The sequence below is a fragment of the Dipodomys spectabilis genome, unplaced genomic scaffold, assembly GCF_019054845.1.
Source record: "Dipodomys spectabilis isolate Male_0828 unplaced genomic scaffold, ASM1905484v1 ptg000136l, whole genome shotgun sequence".
Classification (NCBI taxonomy): Eukaryota; Metazoa; Chordata; class Mammalia; order Rodentia; family Heteromyidae; genus Dipodomys; species Dipodomys spectabilis.
In genome coordinates, this window is record NW_024870813.1 from 9,111,229 (window position 1) to 9,128,621 (window position 17,393).

Sequence of the window (17,393 nt, forward strand, 5' to 3'; positions counted from 1 at the left end):
GGTTCAGTGGTAGAGCGCTTGCCTTGCATGCCTGAGCCCCTGGGTTCGATTTCTCAGCACCACATAAGCAAAAAAAAAAAAAAAAAAGAACAAGGTCAGAGGGATAGGAGAAAGGGGAAAAAAGGAGGGTAAAGGTAGGAAACATGCCTCAGCTCCAATTGAATGTATTACCTTCTATTTTCCTAGATTTGTGAAATTCCTACAGATTTAAGATAAACCTGAGACCTGGCTTCCTGCCCTGCCAATTCCGACAAAAGTGTCTGTTTTATGGCAGATCTTGCTTAACAAACAGTGGAGTTGTAAACAACCCAGCAATAATTCATTATCATTATTTTTGCTTAAGAGAATCCAAACTCACTCTAATTTTATCAATAAGATGAATATACCACTGTGATGGCCTTTACGTGAATTATAATTAAAGCTAATCTTCATTAAAGTTATTATACCATTCTGGAAGCAGATAAACAAGCCAAAGAGAGGCAAACAATGCAGTCAATAACTTGCTCCAAATATGTATGCATATTTTTTTTTGTTTTCAAAGCTCACATTGAGAGAGACATTCCTTCGCACGATACAAATGGATCTGACATTAAGAAAAGTAAACAAGAAAGAAAAATAAAGATGGAAAAATCCTGTGGTCAGTTCACAAGTGCTTTTTTATTGTTTGAGGCAGGGTTAAAGCCTTTTATAAAGACAAGGATATATGGGCCGCTAGATTGGATATGACATCGGCCTGGTCTAGCTGCCCTTGTGCTGAGCTCTGCTGCCTATTAGATGCCACGGACAAAACAGGCATTGAAACTTCCCAACAAAGAGCCAGGGTGGGTCCTGACACAGCTAATTTCCAGCATTATCCTAGAGCTGATTTTTGTAGGTGAAATACTGCACAGGTATCCACTCTTGTTGTGAGTGGGTTGGAGAGATGAAGGACACTGTTGGATAATCCCTGATTATTAGTGGTTTTGAGGATTTTAATGTGAATGTTTCTGAAGAGCTGATTAATAGAGGTTGCAGGACCTGTGCATGGAACTCCTGGCAGCCCTGATAGATGTCATTCAGGGTTGTGCTGACTGAGTAGGCTAGAGGCTGTGTGACCTGGCTCCAAGTAGCTCAGGTGTGCAGAGTGCTCACAGACTTTGACAACAACCAGTTTCTGGTCATTCCCTTAACTGTTCTTGCAGGGAATTTCTTCAGGCTTTGCGGTCCTAATTCTAGGCAACCCAGAACAATGAACACCTGGCCTAAATACAGGACTCATGACACAAACAGATAAATGCTTTGTGTTAAAGGCAAGCACATAGCCTTTCAAATATCTTGCAGAGAGACTTGCTTTGTGCACCAGTTAAGTTAAATGAAGTGAGAGTCACGCAACTAGTGCGAGGGTGTAGTAGTCTTTTTTTTGGTGATGTTTGTGCTAAAAATCCCAAGAAAATGATGTACCAATGTTTTGGAAGCTATGGATCTGATTTCTGAGAGGTCCGGAGAAGAAATAGGAAATTTGGATTTGATTGGATGGGTATTTTCTACAGGCTTCATTTTGTGCTTCAACCTCCAGAGCCCTCACACTCTATCTTTCATCACCTCACTACTTGAAAATTGTACCCAAATAAGCAAGCCCCAAGTGTAACTGTGGCTATAGGCAGAGCAGGCAAGGGTGTGTGCCTTCAATACTGAGTAAGGTTGCATGGTGCAAACCAAATCCTGAGTTGTGAGAGGCAGCTTGCCCCGCATCGTGTTCAGGGCAGGTAGATTTGGAAGTGGATCGAAGAGGATAATGCCTGGGCTTTTGCAGGGAGGGATTTAGGTGAAGTGAGTCTACAGTGGGGATTGTAAAAACACGAAGCCAGCCATAAATGTATGAGCTAGTTGGGAAGTTACCCCTTCTTTTCTCTGTAAATCTACAAAGCATCAAAATACTGAAGGATGGAGGAGACTGGTGTGTGTGCAGAAGGGGACCTTGGGAAAGTGTCCTTCCTTTATACTCTGGCCATCGCACTAAAAATAAACCCACAGCACAGGGACAGCAGAGGAATCCTGGCTCAGTCAGGCTAGCTGCAGGCAGCCCCCCCTGCTTGCCCCTTCACAAGGCTGGAGTCACTGAGCATGCCCAGTGAGGCCCCAGGTGTGACCTCTGCTCTCCTGTAAGCAGTGGAGGGACCAGGCAATCGATCATGGTGTTCATGCTGTCAGCCCCGGTGCTTAGACGACGCTGTCTGTCACCCCAGTGGATGAGCCCTGCTTAAGGGCAATCATGTCAATCTCTCTGTGACCACTCAGTCTAAAGCAGCAGGATGATCTTGACAGGCCTGGCAAAGTCAGCACAAGGTATATGGAAAGCTGAAATTGTAGCCTTCCCACAGAGATGCAATGTGGACTGTTGTTTTTCTTTAGCTCTTCCTTTATTTTTGCTTTCCCCTTAATTTTCATGATATAGGCTGAGGCTTACAGAACTGCGCTTCACAGCTGGTCATCACGGATAAACCTGTTGCCCTCTGAGTTCTTCCCATAATAAACATAGCGATACTTGCCCAGGACACCTGGAAAAGAGAAACATTGTTACAGGTGGCTCAGTCAGTGTATTCCTGAAATGTAGGTGCTGTAAAACAGATCCAGTGGGGGCAAAAGACAATGACTCTACATCTGTGTGTGTGTGTGTGTGTGTGTGTGTGTGTGTGTGTGTGTGTGTGTGCGTGTGCGTGTGCATGTGCGTGTGTGTGTATGTACAGTTACTAGGACTTGATTCTTGAGCCACACCTCCATGCCTGGCTTTTTGCTTGTCAATTGGAGGTAAGAGTCACATTGACTTTTTCACCTAAGGTGGTAAAGAACCAAGATCCTCAGATCTCAACCTTCTGAGTAGCTAAGATTACAGGTATGAGCACCAGTGCCCAGCCTAACTCTACCTTCTTTTTTTTTTTGGTCCGGTCATGGGGCCTGAACTCTGGGCCTGGGCGCTGTCCCTCAGCTCTTCAGCTCAAGGCTAGCACTCTACCACTTCAGCCACAGCGCCACTTCCGGCTTTTTTCTTTCTGCTTATGTGGTGCTGAGGAATCAAACCCAGGGCCTCGAGCATGCAAGGCAAGCGCTCTACCACTGAGCCACCTTCCCAGCCCCTAACTCTACCTTCTTGTCCTCATCTTTGACCTGCATCACTCAGTGCTGGCTTCCCAACAATAACATCCTCTCTGAATGGTTCCCCCATTTTAGGGAAGTTCCCCCGATATTTGGCAAAAGATTACAGCATGACCCTCACTTTCCAGAATTATTGGCAGAGTTTCTAAGAACAGAAAATCAAAGATGTCTCCGTCCCAAATGAAAGATGTAGAATCATCTTCCCAGAGTGTGAGTGTTTTGTTGAAGTTGTGAGTGGACCTTCTTAACTCCTAGAGAGAATCTTGCAGAGCCTGGAGGGTATCAAGCACATATGAATGAAACAAGAGCTTCTGACACCAGAAACTCTCTTCTTACAGAGCTTCTGGAGAGCACTTGTCCTGTTTTGATACATTGGACTTGTATCTTCAGTTTGGCTTTATGTCATTTGTCTGCAGAAAGCTTTCCTCTCATTTATTTATTTTTATACATTTTTTATTGTAAAAATACTGTACAGAGGGGTTACAATTATATGAGCAAGGTAATGAGTAGTACATTTCCTATCAAGCATTGTTACCTCCTCTTTTGTTTTCCCCCATCATCCCTTCCCTCCCACCTCCACAACTACACTCCTCACCCTCCACCCAGATGGCCCTCCCTCCCCCACCCCCACCCCCACCCCCACCCCATCCCCACCCCGGCCTAAATTGTAAAGTTCGTTTTTCAACATACTGTCTTGTGCATCTCATTGTTACAATTGGTCAATCTGTATCCCTATTTAAGCAAGAAAAGTGTATAAACAAGATGCAAGGCACCAACATCAAATACAGTGAAAACAGGGATTATACCGTGGGGGGAGGAACATACAAAGAAACAAAAAATCACACGGTCCATTAGAAATACATTAGAAACAATAGCAAGAAAGAAAAAACCACTTGTGTCCTTATCTTGGGGTTCATTTCGCTTAACTTTCCTCTCATTTAAAAAGAGTTTTTATGCTTTTTTTGCATGTTTATTATTAAGTAGTTGTGTAAAGGGGTGACAATTCCATAAATCAGGTTATGAGTTACAAGGCCTCTCGGTGAATGCCACCCTTCTGCCCCCCATCCTGTTCCTACTGTGGTTTCTTTGTTCACACAATGTATGTTAAATATAATGACTGCATGCGTTCACCCTTCCTCCATTCCTGTACCACTCCCCAAAAAACGTTTCTACTTCTTGGTATTCATTTTGATAAACAGTACTTTAGCTGTTCTGGAATCATGCCTTTGGATTCCACATACACACACCCCCAGAGTATACCATTATACCATCCTTTACTGTTTGTAAGTAAATGCTCAGAGCCCTGTATATGCCTTGCATTTTAGATCTAGCTTCCACATATGCAAGTAAACATGTGCTGCTTGTCACTTTTGTGATTCTTAATGGTGTAAGCACTTCCTAGATTAGGGTCAAACTTTTAAATCAACTCATTTTTTTTTTAAATTCTAAATACTCAACCTGCCATGGTTCTGGTGAAATCTTGTGAGATTATTAAGGAAAAGAAAATCAAAATTTTCTAAGAAAATATGTATAACTTCATTTTGCTTTTGTCACCTTTTCTTTTTCGAAGAAAAAAAGCTACCTCCATTTAGAAGATCTAACAAAATACTGTCACGCACAGTTGTCTCAGCACTAATGAGACCTCTGAAATGTTCACAACAAGGGGGGAAAAAACCCAAAGGAGATGCCCAGAACAGAGAAATTCATGAGCCACAAACCTGCCTATGAAAACAGTTGCATATATGCATGTTTTTTTGAGGGGGTGAGGTGGAGGTGGGGGGTAGTGTAAAGTCAACAAGCACCATAACACAATTCTTCATTAATCGTAGACAAATTAGACTTGAAATTAGCCAGGGCCTTCCCCTCTGACTTTGTGAGTAGTAAATATTTTTGTGACTATAAAAGAGATGCTTCTCTATTACAGAGCTCTCAGCTTTGTTCTTGAAAGATTCAAGTGACTCATTAAACCTTTTAAGTACAGGACAGATGTTCCCTAGCTTGGGACAAATTTGGATGTTGCGGGGGGGATGTCTCAGGATATTTTAGGGCTGGAAGAGGGATGGGGTGACATGGTGGCATGGTGGGTTCTCGGTACTTCCTGCCGTGTTCCCACAAACAACTTTCCCATGGATCATTCTTCCCAATTGTTCTTGCTTTACCCTTGGCTTCTTATCCCGTTTCTGGTTTTTAATGTTGGTCTGCTGCCTGGAAATACTGAGCTTGGATGAAACCTCACTGAGACGTTCTCAAAGCTTAAGTTATTCTCTTAGCTCTTGGCACTTGAGCTGGTCCCTTTATTGTGCTACATTATGTGTTGTTTAGTATTGTGCTAATATGCCAGGATTCTAGAGGTCTGAGCTGGTCAGGCTATGGCAATCTCCATGGGCCTGGGTAGGAATACCTCACGGGGAGTGGGAACATTTGCAGGGGGGGGCTGCCTTACATTTAACTGACCTAAAGAAATGCTCAATAGTCTAGAAAGATGGGGCCAGAGAGCACTGATTTCATTTTAAGGCAACAGGCTAAAATGAATTAAATATTATTGTCTTTAAGTAGTTTTACAAAGAAGTTTCGATTCAACATATCAACTTATGAGTACAATGCATCGTTAGCATTGTGATTTTTATGAAGAGTTATGGATATTGTAAATAGTCTTTCTCTTGAGCAAAAGTATAACAGGCAGGTGTGTGTGTGCGTGCGCGCATGTGCACAGTAGCCCCTCCCCCATCATGGCCACACTCTTCTCCAGGAAACTCTCCATGCATCCACACATGCAATTTCTTTTCTCTCCCCTCTCTCCATGGTGAACTTCCACTCTGGATTTTTCCCTAGATATAACCAGATGGGAACAGAACTCCTGGAATGTGAGCTGGGATGTGCTCTGAGCCACATTCCCAGACCTTCTTTCTGGTTGGCATTGATAAAAGTCCTTTTTATGTCCTGCCCTGTTTCTTTGGGCTCAGAAGCAAGAATGTTTATAGACATCCTGGTGAGAGAGGGCTGTTTGATGGATGCAAGAGACTGTGGCTGGGTGTCAGTGCTTGGAAAATGAGGCAAGGACATGAGGTATTAATATTGTCAATGATCTCTTGACGGGAAAAGAGATACCGCACTCACTGTCAGATTTAAATAGACATCAAGTGCATTAATGACAGAAGGGCAGACTTCAAACAAAGGGGCTGTGTGCTGGGGAGCTGAGTTGGTCTCTGGGCTGGCAATAACCCGATCTGAAAAGACACTGTCAGGACTAGAGACAGGCCCAGGATTGTGTGCAGTGACAGAAAACAGAGATACTGACAAGAGATACCAGTGCCATATTATGCCAAGGACACTGTAACACTGCCTTCCTCTCTAACTCAAGCTGACACCACTCCCCATCAGGCAGGTCTTCTCCTCCTGTTCCTGTAGAACCACAACTTTCTATCTCTCCGCCTTCCTCTCTACAACTCACTGCAGCTGAGAAGTTCTCAACACCCCTTCCTCTGTAAGAATAGTGGGGTCAGGGCCTTAGGATAACCTCAATCCATTTAAGTTTGGACTCCACAGGAAGGCACTCCCTCGTCCTCCAATGATAGCCTGGTGACCTGAGGTGAGGGCCACTGTGTGAAGAGCTGTCACCTTGAATAAAATCCATAAAGGGGAGGCTCGCAGTGGTAAGGATCGCCTGGTAGGCAAAAATGAAACCCAGCTGCTAGCACTAGCCTGGGAAGAAAGGTACTTTGGCTAGTGACACTGGAAATTGGCTGAAATTCTTTTGCACTGGAGCCATCTACGGCTTAAATGAAGCCAACTGCGCCTCTCCTGAGGTTCCTACCTATGTGTGCTCTCATTGGCAATACGATTACTCCCAGGATGTTACTTTTGCGCTCAAAAGTAAGTAAGAAAATAAACAAGGGGCAAAAGGCAAACAAGCCAGGCAGCAGAGTCCTGTGGATGGCTGTAGACTTTTTTATTTATCATGAGGGTTATCTGTGAAAAAATAGGCTCTGTCCATAAATTAAGGGAGGTGGTATTATGGGCTGCTTTCCCTGCTGTCTTCCTCCTCCATGACAACTGCCAGACCTGTGAAAATCACAGAGGGAATGGGGTTTGTTTGCGAGGAGTGTTTGCCCAGGGAGGGGATCTCGGGAACCACTGGTTGTGACTCAGTAGGCCATGTTTTTGTGCGCACATCTGCCTTGCATTCACTTGTTTGTATCTCCTCACAACTGGAGGGGGAACAATCCATTTAATGGCAGATGTAGTGTTTTTAATTAAAATATCTGGCTTTGGCCATAATAAGTGAAGCGGGCTTACCATGTATCAGGCAGACGTGCTGATGTCTTGTGTGGAGCTTTCTTTGCTGGGGCCCTGAAAAATGACAGCGTGCCGTCCCCTGGGGAATCTTCTCCTGCCAAATGAGACTCCTAATTTTTCTTAAGTAGCCAGCTTTCCCATCACCATAAGCTCTTAAAGCTATAATTATGAAAAAAATGTATTGGGAAGAATCTGTTTTAAAGAGGCCCTTTATCTTTTCAATGTTCCCCCCTCTGGAATGGATGTTCTAATTACGCATGGTAAGTTATGGCCTTGGGGCTGCCTAACGGGTGAGAATCTCAGCCTCTTCTCTTGGATGCAAGGTAGTGTTGGCGGGCTGGCTGGAGGGAGGGCGGTTCCAGGATGTAGCTAGGAGTAGGAGGACGCTCTCAGTGGCCACAGCAAGGGAATTTTTGTGGACCCTGTATGAGTGCAGCCTGGCCTCCATGATGTCCTCATGTCACCCACCCCTCTGTGTGGCTATTGTCTATTTAATAGGGGATGGGTAAGCTGTTTTAAAATCCAGCCTTGATGTAACCAGATACCCATCCTTTGATCCATGCTGGACTGTTTGTCTTTAATAGTTTCCACTTTAAGTATGAAATGGGTGATTTAGTAATTTTATTTATTTTTATGTCATTACTGAAGCTTGAACTACAGGCTTGGGTGTTGTCCCTTAGCTTTTGTGCTCAAGGCTTGTGCTCTACCACTTGAGCCACAGGGCTACTTCTGGCTCTTTGGTTGGTAATTGGAGATAAGATTCCTGCTCAGATTGGCTTCAAACCACTGTCCTCGGGTCTCAACCTCCTGAGTAGCTAGGATTACAGTCATGAGCCACCAGTGCCTGGCCAGTTTTTTTGTGTGTGCCTGTTGGAATGGGGAGAGGCAGGGCCTTGACACTGTCCCTAAGCTTTGGTGTCAAGGCTAGTGCTCTACCGCTTGAGCCACAGCTTCATTGCTAGCCCTTTTCTTCAGATCTCAGTCTCCTGCATAGAATTACATGCAGGAGCAATTTAGTAAATGCTTTGAAGATAAAGATGCTGGGCCCAGTGGTAAATGGATCACAATTTGCTCTGGACTAAGTCAGGTCTTGAAACCACTGTTTAGCATGGATCCAAAAGGAAGCTCTGTAAGAGCTAGAAATCTCCAGAGAAAGGATTTCCACTAACTTGTCAGCCACTTGTCTCATAGTTACAGGGGGACATAATGCCCACTAACTGTCCCACATTTTGTTCACTTTGACATGAACTCTAGTCTCTTGCAACAAAATGAAAGCCAGTTAGAGCCAGCACTCTGCCAATACAAATATGAAGATGTATTTGATAAGTGAGTGCAGGTGGAACCAATCAATTCGTATTTGCAACAAAGAGAAATTATCAATCTGATTCTCATTTGGTTTGGTCTTCATTTTAAATACTATCATCATGAATGTTTAAGTATAGCCAGGTATTGACAAGAGCTTATCAATATCACATGCTGGCTGGGGACTGAGAGCTTGCTAATCTGTAAGAGGAAAGGAAGGAACCAAACCCCAGTGATTGAGAAGGCATTAGTAGGGTCCTTTCTGGTCTGTGATGGAAGGTTCTAGAACAAGGTCTCTGGCATACTATGAAAATCCATAAACATAAAATCCCTTAGAATATTCCTTCTCTTTCCATTTCTGTTAGGGACCAAAACAAAGGAGGTACCCAATAAGTATCTGTGTAATAGATTTATACCAACAAATGAATAGATGCATAATATTTACACAGGATTTTAGGGATTTCCATTATTGAACGTTAATACTTTAATCCTCTGGCATAACTTTGCCTTTGGAACAACATCTTAAAGATGTATACAGGTCATATGTGTCTTACGAAGCATGGGGCAGAGTTTTAGAGGGCCATGTCCCCATCATGGATTCTGCTGGTGTTTTTATGCTGAACCCTTGTTTATCTCTCCTTCCCCAAACAAAGCAATTCCAATGCTGGGCTGGAGAAAGCTCAATGAATGTTATCATCTGGCCTTAAGAGCCACAAACATCACCTGGAAAGGGACATTTCCCCCAGAAAGCACACGCCTGAATAAACACACCACATTTTCTGGTCTTGAGGAAGGGCTAGAGCAGCACCCTGAAGTCAGCTCTGTGCAGTGTTATCAGCCCTGCCGGCCCTGGGTACTGAGCGAGATTTAGCAGAGCTGCAGAATTACAGGCTCTTGGCATAAGGCCCTCCTTCAATGTAAGCTCCTTACATACTAAGGACAAATTGGGAAAAAAGACTTAAAAAAATCTTAAAGGTGTTGCTTGGGAACAGTTTTTGAGCAAGAGAGACAAAGTCTTTCTTCTCTCTGTGGGCCTAGCTGGGAGGCCTCAGGCGGAGGGGACCAGGGGCTATTCACCTGACCCAGGGGACAGTAGTGAAGGTCTGGAAAAGAGGATCCTTCCTTTCTACACTAGCAGAGCAACTGTCTCGGTTTGTCAACTGTATCTTGGGTTGGCAAGGGGTGCCACACAGGTCTTGCTACAGTAGGCAATCATCTCTAGCCATGCTTCTGCATCTCCATTATTACACAAAACAGCACCATGAGAACAAGAGGGAATTTCTACCCTGCTAAACTGAACCCCACACTCTGATTGAGCTGATATTTGATATTTGAGTCTCCCCTAGTTAGTTCATCCCTGGGATGAAATGAACTAAAGGCTGCAAATTTTACTTTATTCATGGCAAACTCCCATCTATACAGTTTTCGTCTTAATTTTATCTTTTTATGAGGGCTGGCAGTACTAGGGTTTGAACTCAGGACTTTAGGCTTGCTGGACAAGCACTTGGCCCATGGCCCCAGCACTCATCCAGATTTTGAAAGTGCATTTTCTGAGGTAAAGTTGTGGCACATTGAATCGTTGTCATAGGAAGTCTTGAGCCGTCTCGTTAAAATTTAGTCAGCACATTTTATTGTGTGGCACTTTACTTCGTTTCAGTTTTATTTTGTTATTTTTACCCACACTAATCCTCCTCATGAATTTGTGAGCATTTTTAGTATACTTAAGATACACATCTTGGGTCCATGTTTTTGCTCCCTAATAAATTGTATTATGTTCAAGTTCAGTTTCTGTCACTATTCCTTCGGGCTGATTATTTCTACCCGCAATGTTTATCATGAATTTATAATGTTTATTCACTTCTTAGCATAAAGAGAATACACCCCAAAGTGACTGCTTTGGGTCCATGATAGGATTCGAAATGGAGGGATGTCATGATGACATCCTGTATAAGTACCATACAACCTCCCCCCCCCCCCCACCTCAAATCCTAAAATCCCAGTTTGCCTCCTATTCAAGGCTAGAATGTATCCCTATCAAAAAAGAAAGCCCCCAAATGGATCCTTTTTCCAACGCTCAGAGCCTTGCAGTAACTCCTGAGGAGAGATTATTAGCCTGCTCAGACAGATGCTGGGTCTTGTCAGGTGTCACCCTGTGTTTGCAAGGAGGGAAAATCAGAGACCTATCTTGGCGATGGGCAGCCAGAGTGAGGACACAGGCCTCCTGGATCATGGAGGCTGGATAAACGGTGATGAGCGTGGCTAGACAAGTTGACATGTGATAAACTCAAACCTGTGGACAATACACTCTGGGCTCCCAGCACAGCTGAAATAAGGGTTGTCATTGTACCAAAAGCAAAGCGGGTGGGAAAGGAAGGAGAGAAAGAACAAACTCAAGGCAAGAATTGTCTCACATAATCTTCTAGTAGAAAATGGTAATGCAAGTCCCAATTCAAGAAATTCTTGCACCACTGGGTAGCTTAGTTCCCTGCTCCACTGTCTCTGAGTCCCTGGACCTTATGTCCAAGTAGCAGGTGCTGTAGTACTAGCCAGACCTGACAGGGCCATGCAAAGTCCTGTCCACATCAAGAAGCATTTGGCCTACAGACTAAAACCTACCTGACAGATGATAGTTCCATTATATGAATCCTAGAGAGGAAATAGTCAACATGCTTTTGTACAAATGTCAATTTTTTTTTACTTATTATTATTATTATTTTGTAAATTCTGTCATCCTACCTACTCAGGAGGCTGGGATTAGAAGGATTGTGCTTTGAGGCTAGCTTGAGGGGTGAAATGTTTCTTCTATTTGTTTGTTTGTTTTGAGATCACATCTCAACAGAAAATGCTGTTTCCCAGGCAGAAAGTAAGACTTGATTTCCAAAGTAACCAAAGCAAAACAGAACTGGAAATGTGACTCGAGTGGCAGGTTACCTGCCTAGCAGGTATGAGGCTCTGAGTCCTCTTTTAAAAAATGAGTCCTGGGGGCAGTGGAAGTTAGACAGCTGCTTACTGCATCCTTGTTTGGAACATCACCAGTGTGAATGGCTGTTACCTCCAGATGCATTCTAATCAAACAGGAAAACACTAGAGATTACAGATAATAAATTTCATAGTAAGTACTGCCTTCTCATTCTCCTCCCATCAAAATTCATAAATGTTAATTATTCAAGTGCATTTTTCTTTATTCTCAGGTTAGGTTTTGGTTCGAATTAAAAATGAGGCCAGAAGTAGTGTGTAATCTTGATATTCTAAACCGTAGTTTACTTACATTCAGCTATAAGGTTATTTTACGCTAATACACACAATGTTAATTTTCCTTCTTTCACCATTTCAGAGAATTCTTGAAGTGGGACAAAATGGAAAGATTTATCATTTTATGTAAAGTCCTTCATATATATACAGAGTTAGAAAAGGTAGTTTCAATTGGTTTCTTTAAGACTAGATACCCACATGACTTCCTTTCCAGTCTAGAAATATCTCTGGATCATAGGAATGGAAGCTTTGTTTTTATAACTTATTTTTCAAATGTAGTTTTTTTTTTTAATCCTGTTCACAGATAACAGAGCTCTCTTTAATAAGTTCAAAGATCACAAATGAGACGTAGGTTCATTCTTACCTACTTTTATGCAGAGGGAAATGAGAGCCAGGTGGAGTGAACATATTTTCCTCTTCCCCATGTCTGTAGTTTAAGGGGCCATAATGGATTTGTGATGGGCTATATTCCAAAGTGCGTGCAGAGATGGGATGCAAATCAGCTAAGATTCATGAAGTGCAGTCCACTGATGGATGTGCTATAACCCAGTCTGTCACTCAAAGCAGACAGTGGTCAAGAGGGAGGGCTGCACATTACTTTCTCAGAGAGTGTTTCAGACAGGAATGAGAGAGAGAGAAAAGAAATGAACCCCCCATCCCTCCACTTTCCCTTTATTTCTGCCTTTATCTTTTCTCCTGTAACTTCTGAAGTGAGAAGAGGAGCCACTAGAGGGCAGCATGAATTTAGGAAAGACTAGAGGCTTTCTTTAAAATAAATGCTGATGGCAACTATTCAGGAAGAACCATTAAAGCCACACTGTGCTTCTGGTCACCAATTATAGGTTCTATATATAATGATCAATATGTCATGTTTACTCAATCCGGGCTAAAGGCTCTATGAGAACATGTCTACCAGAGTCCCTTCCATACTTTTGGGTTTCTTCTGCCTCAATTTCAGGGACTGATTTTCTTTACCACCAATTGTTCTAATTAATCTTCTAGGCTGAGGGTTTGGAGAGTTTTGCGTATCACTTGTGTAAATGTGAAGAAGCATTCAAACTAATAAAGATAGATTTCTCCCATTTCTTAGGCAAAAGATCGGTTTGGCCATGGAAATCCTCAAAAGAAAATGCCACCAAAGGGCATGGAATAGCCACTAGCTGATTGTCAAAAACAATACAATGAAAATGAGAATCGGCACACCCACCTTGACTGAAACCACCCCAACCACTGTCTTCCCTCTCAGAGTACTTAATAATAATTTAAAGTGCTTCTGATCTTTACTGAGTCCCTACCATTCTCTGACACATAGACCAAATGACCACTTCCTTTTTAGAGAAAACGCTATTTCCAGAGATTTCAAAACTGTCATTGCTTTAAAAGAGAAGAAAAAAATGACATTCCAGGAAAGGGTTGTTAGAAATAAAATTTAATAGGATGAAAATTAATGATTAGATTTGACCCAGGAAGAAGGTAAACAAACAAAGTTGCAGAAGACCTGGGCAGGGGAAAGCAGAGCTGGGGACTCTTCCTTTATTTGCCCTCAGTGCAAGTCAGGTGACTGGCCAGACCCTACTTAACTATCTCACTCAGTTAACTAGAAAGTTGTTGAGTTTTCTCTCACCCATACCACAATACCTAAAAATCAAAATTAATTTCTAGGTGATTCATAAGAACCACACCTGAGTGGTGTTTTCAAGTGAAGAGGATATAGTCAAGAAGCTTGGCTGGACCCTGAGACTGTGGATTAAGCATTTCTTATGGACTTAGAAGCTTCTGTTTCTGTGGACTACAGGATTACCATCAGCAGCTCCCCACACATGCACTGTGAAGCCTGGGACTTAGTAGGTACTCAATCCGTTATTAGGTTTTGTTGGGCTGGATTCTCCTTCTGTAGTATTTATCACACACTCATGGACAAGTTAATGAATTGCTTAGACTCATCTGGACAGAGGTTTCTGACTTGCCCATGTACCCAAATCACCAGAAAGACTTGTAGAAACACAAATGGGCATGTCCCATCTCCAGGTTCTGATTTAGTGGTCTGAGTTAGGGCTTTCAGAAACACTAAAAGCATCCTTTTTCCAAACTTTGTCAATGGAAAATTCCTTGACATTAGTTTTGTTGTTGTTTTTGTATGCAGTACTGGGGTTTGAACACACACTTGCTAGGCATGCCTGAAGTTCTACTTATTTATTTTAGGTTTGCTTTTTCAAATAGGGTCATTTGTTCTTACCCAGAGCCTGCCATAGGCTCAAAGTTATGCCTGTTAGTAGCTAGAACCATCGGTGGGTACCATAATGCCTGGTTTGCTGATGGACCTGAGGTTGCTAACTTTTCGTCTGCCAGCAATCCTTCTGATCTCTGCCTCATAAGTAGCTTGAAACTACAGGCATGAGCCATCACACACAATCTACTTTTTATTCTTGTAAAATAAAAACTGTTCAAATTCAGAGATTTTAAACTAATGCTGGTCAATTGAGGGTCCTATTGTATTGAGCTTTGGTAAATGTTTTATTTTCTTCCCCAGAGGAGTCAAAAACAAAATGTACCTAAAAAGGGAGTACTGATTGAGGTCTGACAATACTGCTCAGTGGTAGAGTTCTTGCCTGGTGTGGCCTGTACAAGTCCCAGAGTTTTCAGCTCTAACACAACAAAACAAAAACAAAAAAAAAATAATACTCAGTTCTTTAAAACAAAAGCAAAAAAAGAAAGCTGAAATTTAAGTGATGTGCAGGAGGTGACATTAACAGGAGGAAAGCAAATTTTAGGGGTAGACCTGAACCAGCAAACCATGATTTATGAAGAGAGAGGGTGAGGAGACACTTATCCCAGAAAGTCTTCAGAGTCCCTCAAAGCTGAGAGTGTCTCACAGGAACAAAGCTGAGCAGTTGAGGGTCCTCCTGCAGACACGGAAGGGGAATTCTGGCTCTGCTCTCAAGCAGAAATTTGCTTTGGGGTTTCAGATCTGTTCCTATTAGAAAGCTCACACCAAAAGAGGGGAAACACCCACCATTCTGTCTGGTTCCTCGGCCTGAAATCTCTTAGGAGACTTACTGAAAATAAAGACAAGTTGCTTTTTAAAATTTTTTAATGAGGAGAGGGAGGGCCTTTTCAAATAAAATTAAGCAAGCCCAGTCACAGTGGGTTTGTCGTAATGCAAACCCAGTAAGGACTGGGGAGAAGGGCTCCCTTTTGGACACTTTGGTCCAACCTCCACCTGTCCTTCCTTACAATCCAAATAAATTTTTTCCTGTGCTGATATTGCCAGAATCTTTCCTAATTCCAGGACCCTTTAAATTGCATCTCCAAAACAAATCTGCTGATACGTGATTTAATTGAAAGAAGTTTGTATTACAAAGGAAGTATTCAAAAGTCTACATTTCAGAACGCACAACATAATTCTTGGGCAATAGTAAATTCTACTACCATATGCCAAAAATATGTTTATTATTTCCTGGCTTTCAACTACCTATCCTTTAAGCTGCTTTTTCTTGTGTGTGTGTGTGTGTGTGTGTGTGTGTGTGTGTGTGTGTGTGTATGTGTGCGTGTGTGTGTATGCACATGTGTGGTTATACACACATATGAATATGTTAATGGAAGAAATTCTAGGTAAAGAATAGCCCAAGGAAGTTTATAAAAACCTGAATTTCTATACTTTTTTGCCCAGAATAAAGACATAGTAAGTAGTAGAAGTGCTTAAGGGCCTTTATTAGGGTTAGGCTCATTAAAAGTTAATGAAGGCAGCAGAGACTCTCCAGTGATATTAAGAGGGATATACTTTTTGCCTACTAATAGAATGGCCTCAGTCAGACAGACGTTGCTGACGGTGGGTGGTACCAGGTGTTATCTGTCCCTGGAATATGTTACTTAGAGGACTTGGGTATTACCCCTTTTATTTGGCCAGCTTGGATTTCTCAGGATTCACCCTGTGGTGAATTAACATGCCTCTATATTGAAAAAAGAAATTGCCCATGGGCCAGTTTGAGCCTCCCACCTAATAGAATACATCTGGGTCTGACAGTTTGATGCCCGGCTCCAAGCCACACTCAGCAACACAAATTAACAGCATAGACATTGCCCACGCTGAGCAGGAAGTAATAACCTGCTACCTGCGATTTGGCCAAAATCTCATTATAAGCCATTAAGGTAATTGAGGGCCAAGGCTGTGGATATTACACTCCCTGAGCACCAAGTAGTTGATTCAGGAGACGAAAGACTCATAGTGGAAGGGATGGGCAAGACAGAAGCAACTGCTTTAGATTATAGAGTGAATGCTGTACGCAGTGTTCTGGGATGCTGGAGGACTGGTAAATTGTCATCTGCCCTGAAACCCATGTGACCCCTCCTAGGGGAAGCTCAAGAGTCTAAGAAGATGTTGTCACTTTTGGTAAATCTCTAACAATGCTATGGTATTAAAAACTGCTTTAAATAGATAAGGGAAGAAAAAAGCAAAAGAAGTCAAAATGCTGAGAATTAAGCACCCAAAATGGCAAGGAAAGAGGAAGCCACTCTTTCTACCTAGACAGTGGAAGACAGTGTACTAGAATTAGTACAGGTATATCAGCTTCCATTCCTACAAAGATGGATCTTTTGGTACAGGGAAGATGGTCCTGGGCATTTTAGTAATGATGACAGCTTTTAAGAAGCCTGGAAAGAATCATTCAGAGCCAGGGTGAGGAAAATTGAAAACATTTTAAGTTGCCGCCACCAGAGATCCCCTTCTCCTTACCCCTTGTGACATCATTTGGATCATGAATGTTCCCCCATGACCTGAGTTAAAGGGTTGGTCCCCAGCTTGTAGCCCTAGGTAGCAGGTGGAGGCTAGCAGAAAGAAGTTGTGCTCATGAATCTTGATTGTCAACTTGACTGGACTGAGAACGGGCTTAGGTTTACTAACCTGTACACCCATGGGGTATGTCAGTGAAGATCTGCCCTAAATGTAGATAGCATTGTCCTATAGACTGGGGTCCCGAATGGAATAAAAGGGAAGAAAAGAAAGATCCTGCGAGCTCACAGGCATTCCCTCCCTGCTTCTGCCAAGCTCTCCCACCATGATGGACTGAACCCTTGGAACCTGAGCCAAAATAAAGCTTCCTCCCTCCCGTGACAAAAAGAGAACAGGCTAGAACATAGAGTGGGGAGGGGCATGACTGGAAAGGATTTTTGAAACCCGGGCCTCCTCTCTTTTATACGCCAGCCAGGAGGTGAATGCTTTTCCCTATCACATGAACTTCCACCTGGCCTCCAGAAAAGCCTCAAGGCAAGCTGACCACTAAAACTTCCAAAACTATGAACCAAAACAAACCTTTGCTCCTTTTTTTAAGCGGATTATATCTCAGGTATTTTGCCATGGTGACAGAAATCTGACTAGCATACATCAATGACAATTAAATTCTTCAATCACAAAA

At 42.7% G+C, this 17,393-nt stretch overlaps 1 protein-coding gene across 1 annotated transcript in view; it reads right to left on the reverse strand.

Annotated features, from left to right (window-relative positions):
- Nucleotides 1-597: 597 nt before the first annotated feature.
- Nucleotides 598-17,393, reverse strand: part of Lrmda (leucine rich melanocyte differentiation associated) — a 1,111,100-nt gene continuing 1,094,304 nt past the window's right edge. The window contains exon 7 of the mRNA XM_042690338.1: nt 598-2,537. Within this exon, the coding sequence (XP_042546272.1) occupies nt 2,458-2,537 (80 nt within the window). The 3' untranslated portion in view covers nt 598-2,457. The remainder of the gene's footprint in view (nt 2,538-17,393) is intronic.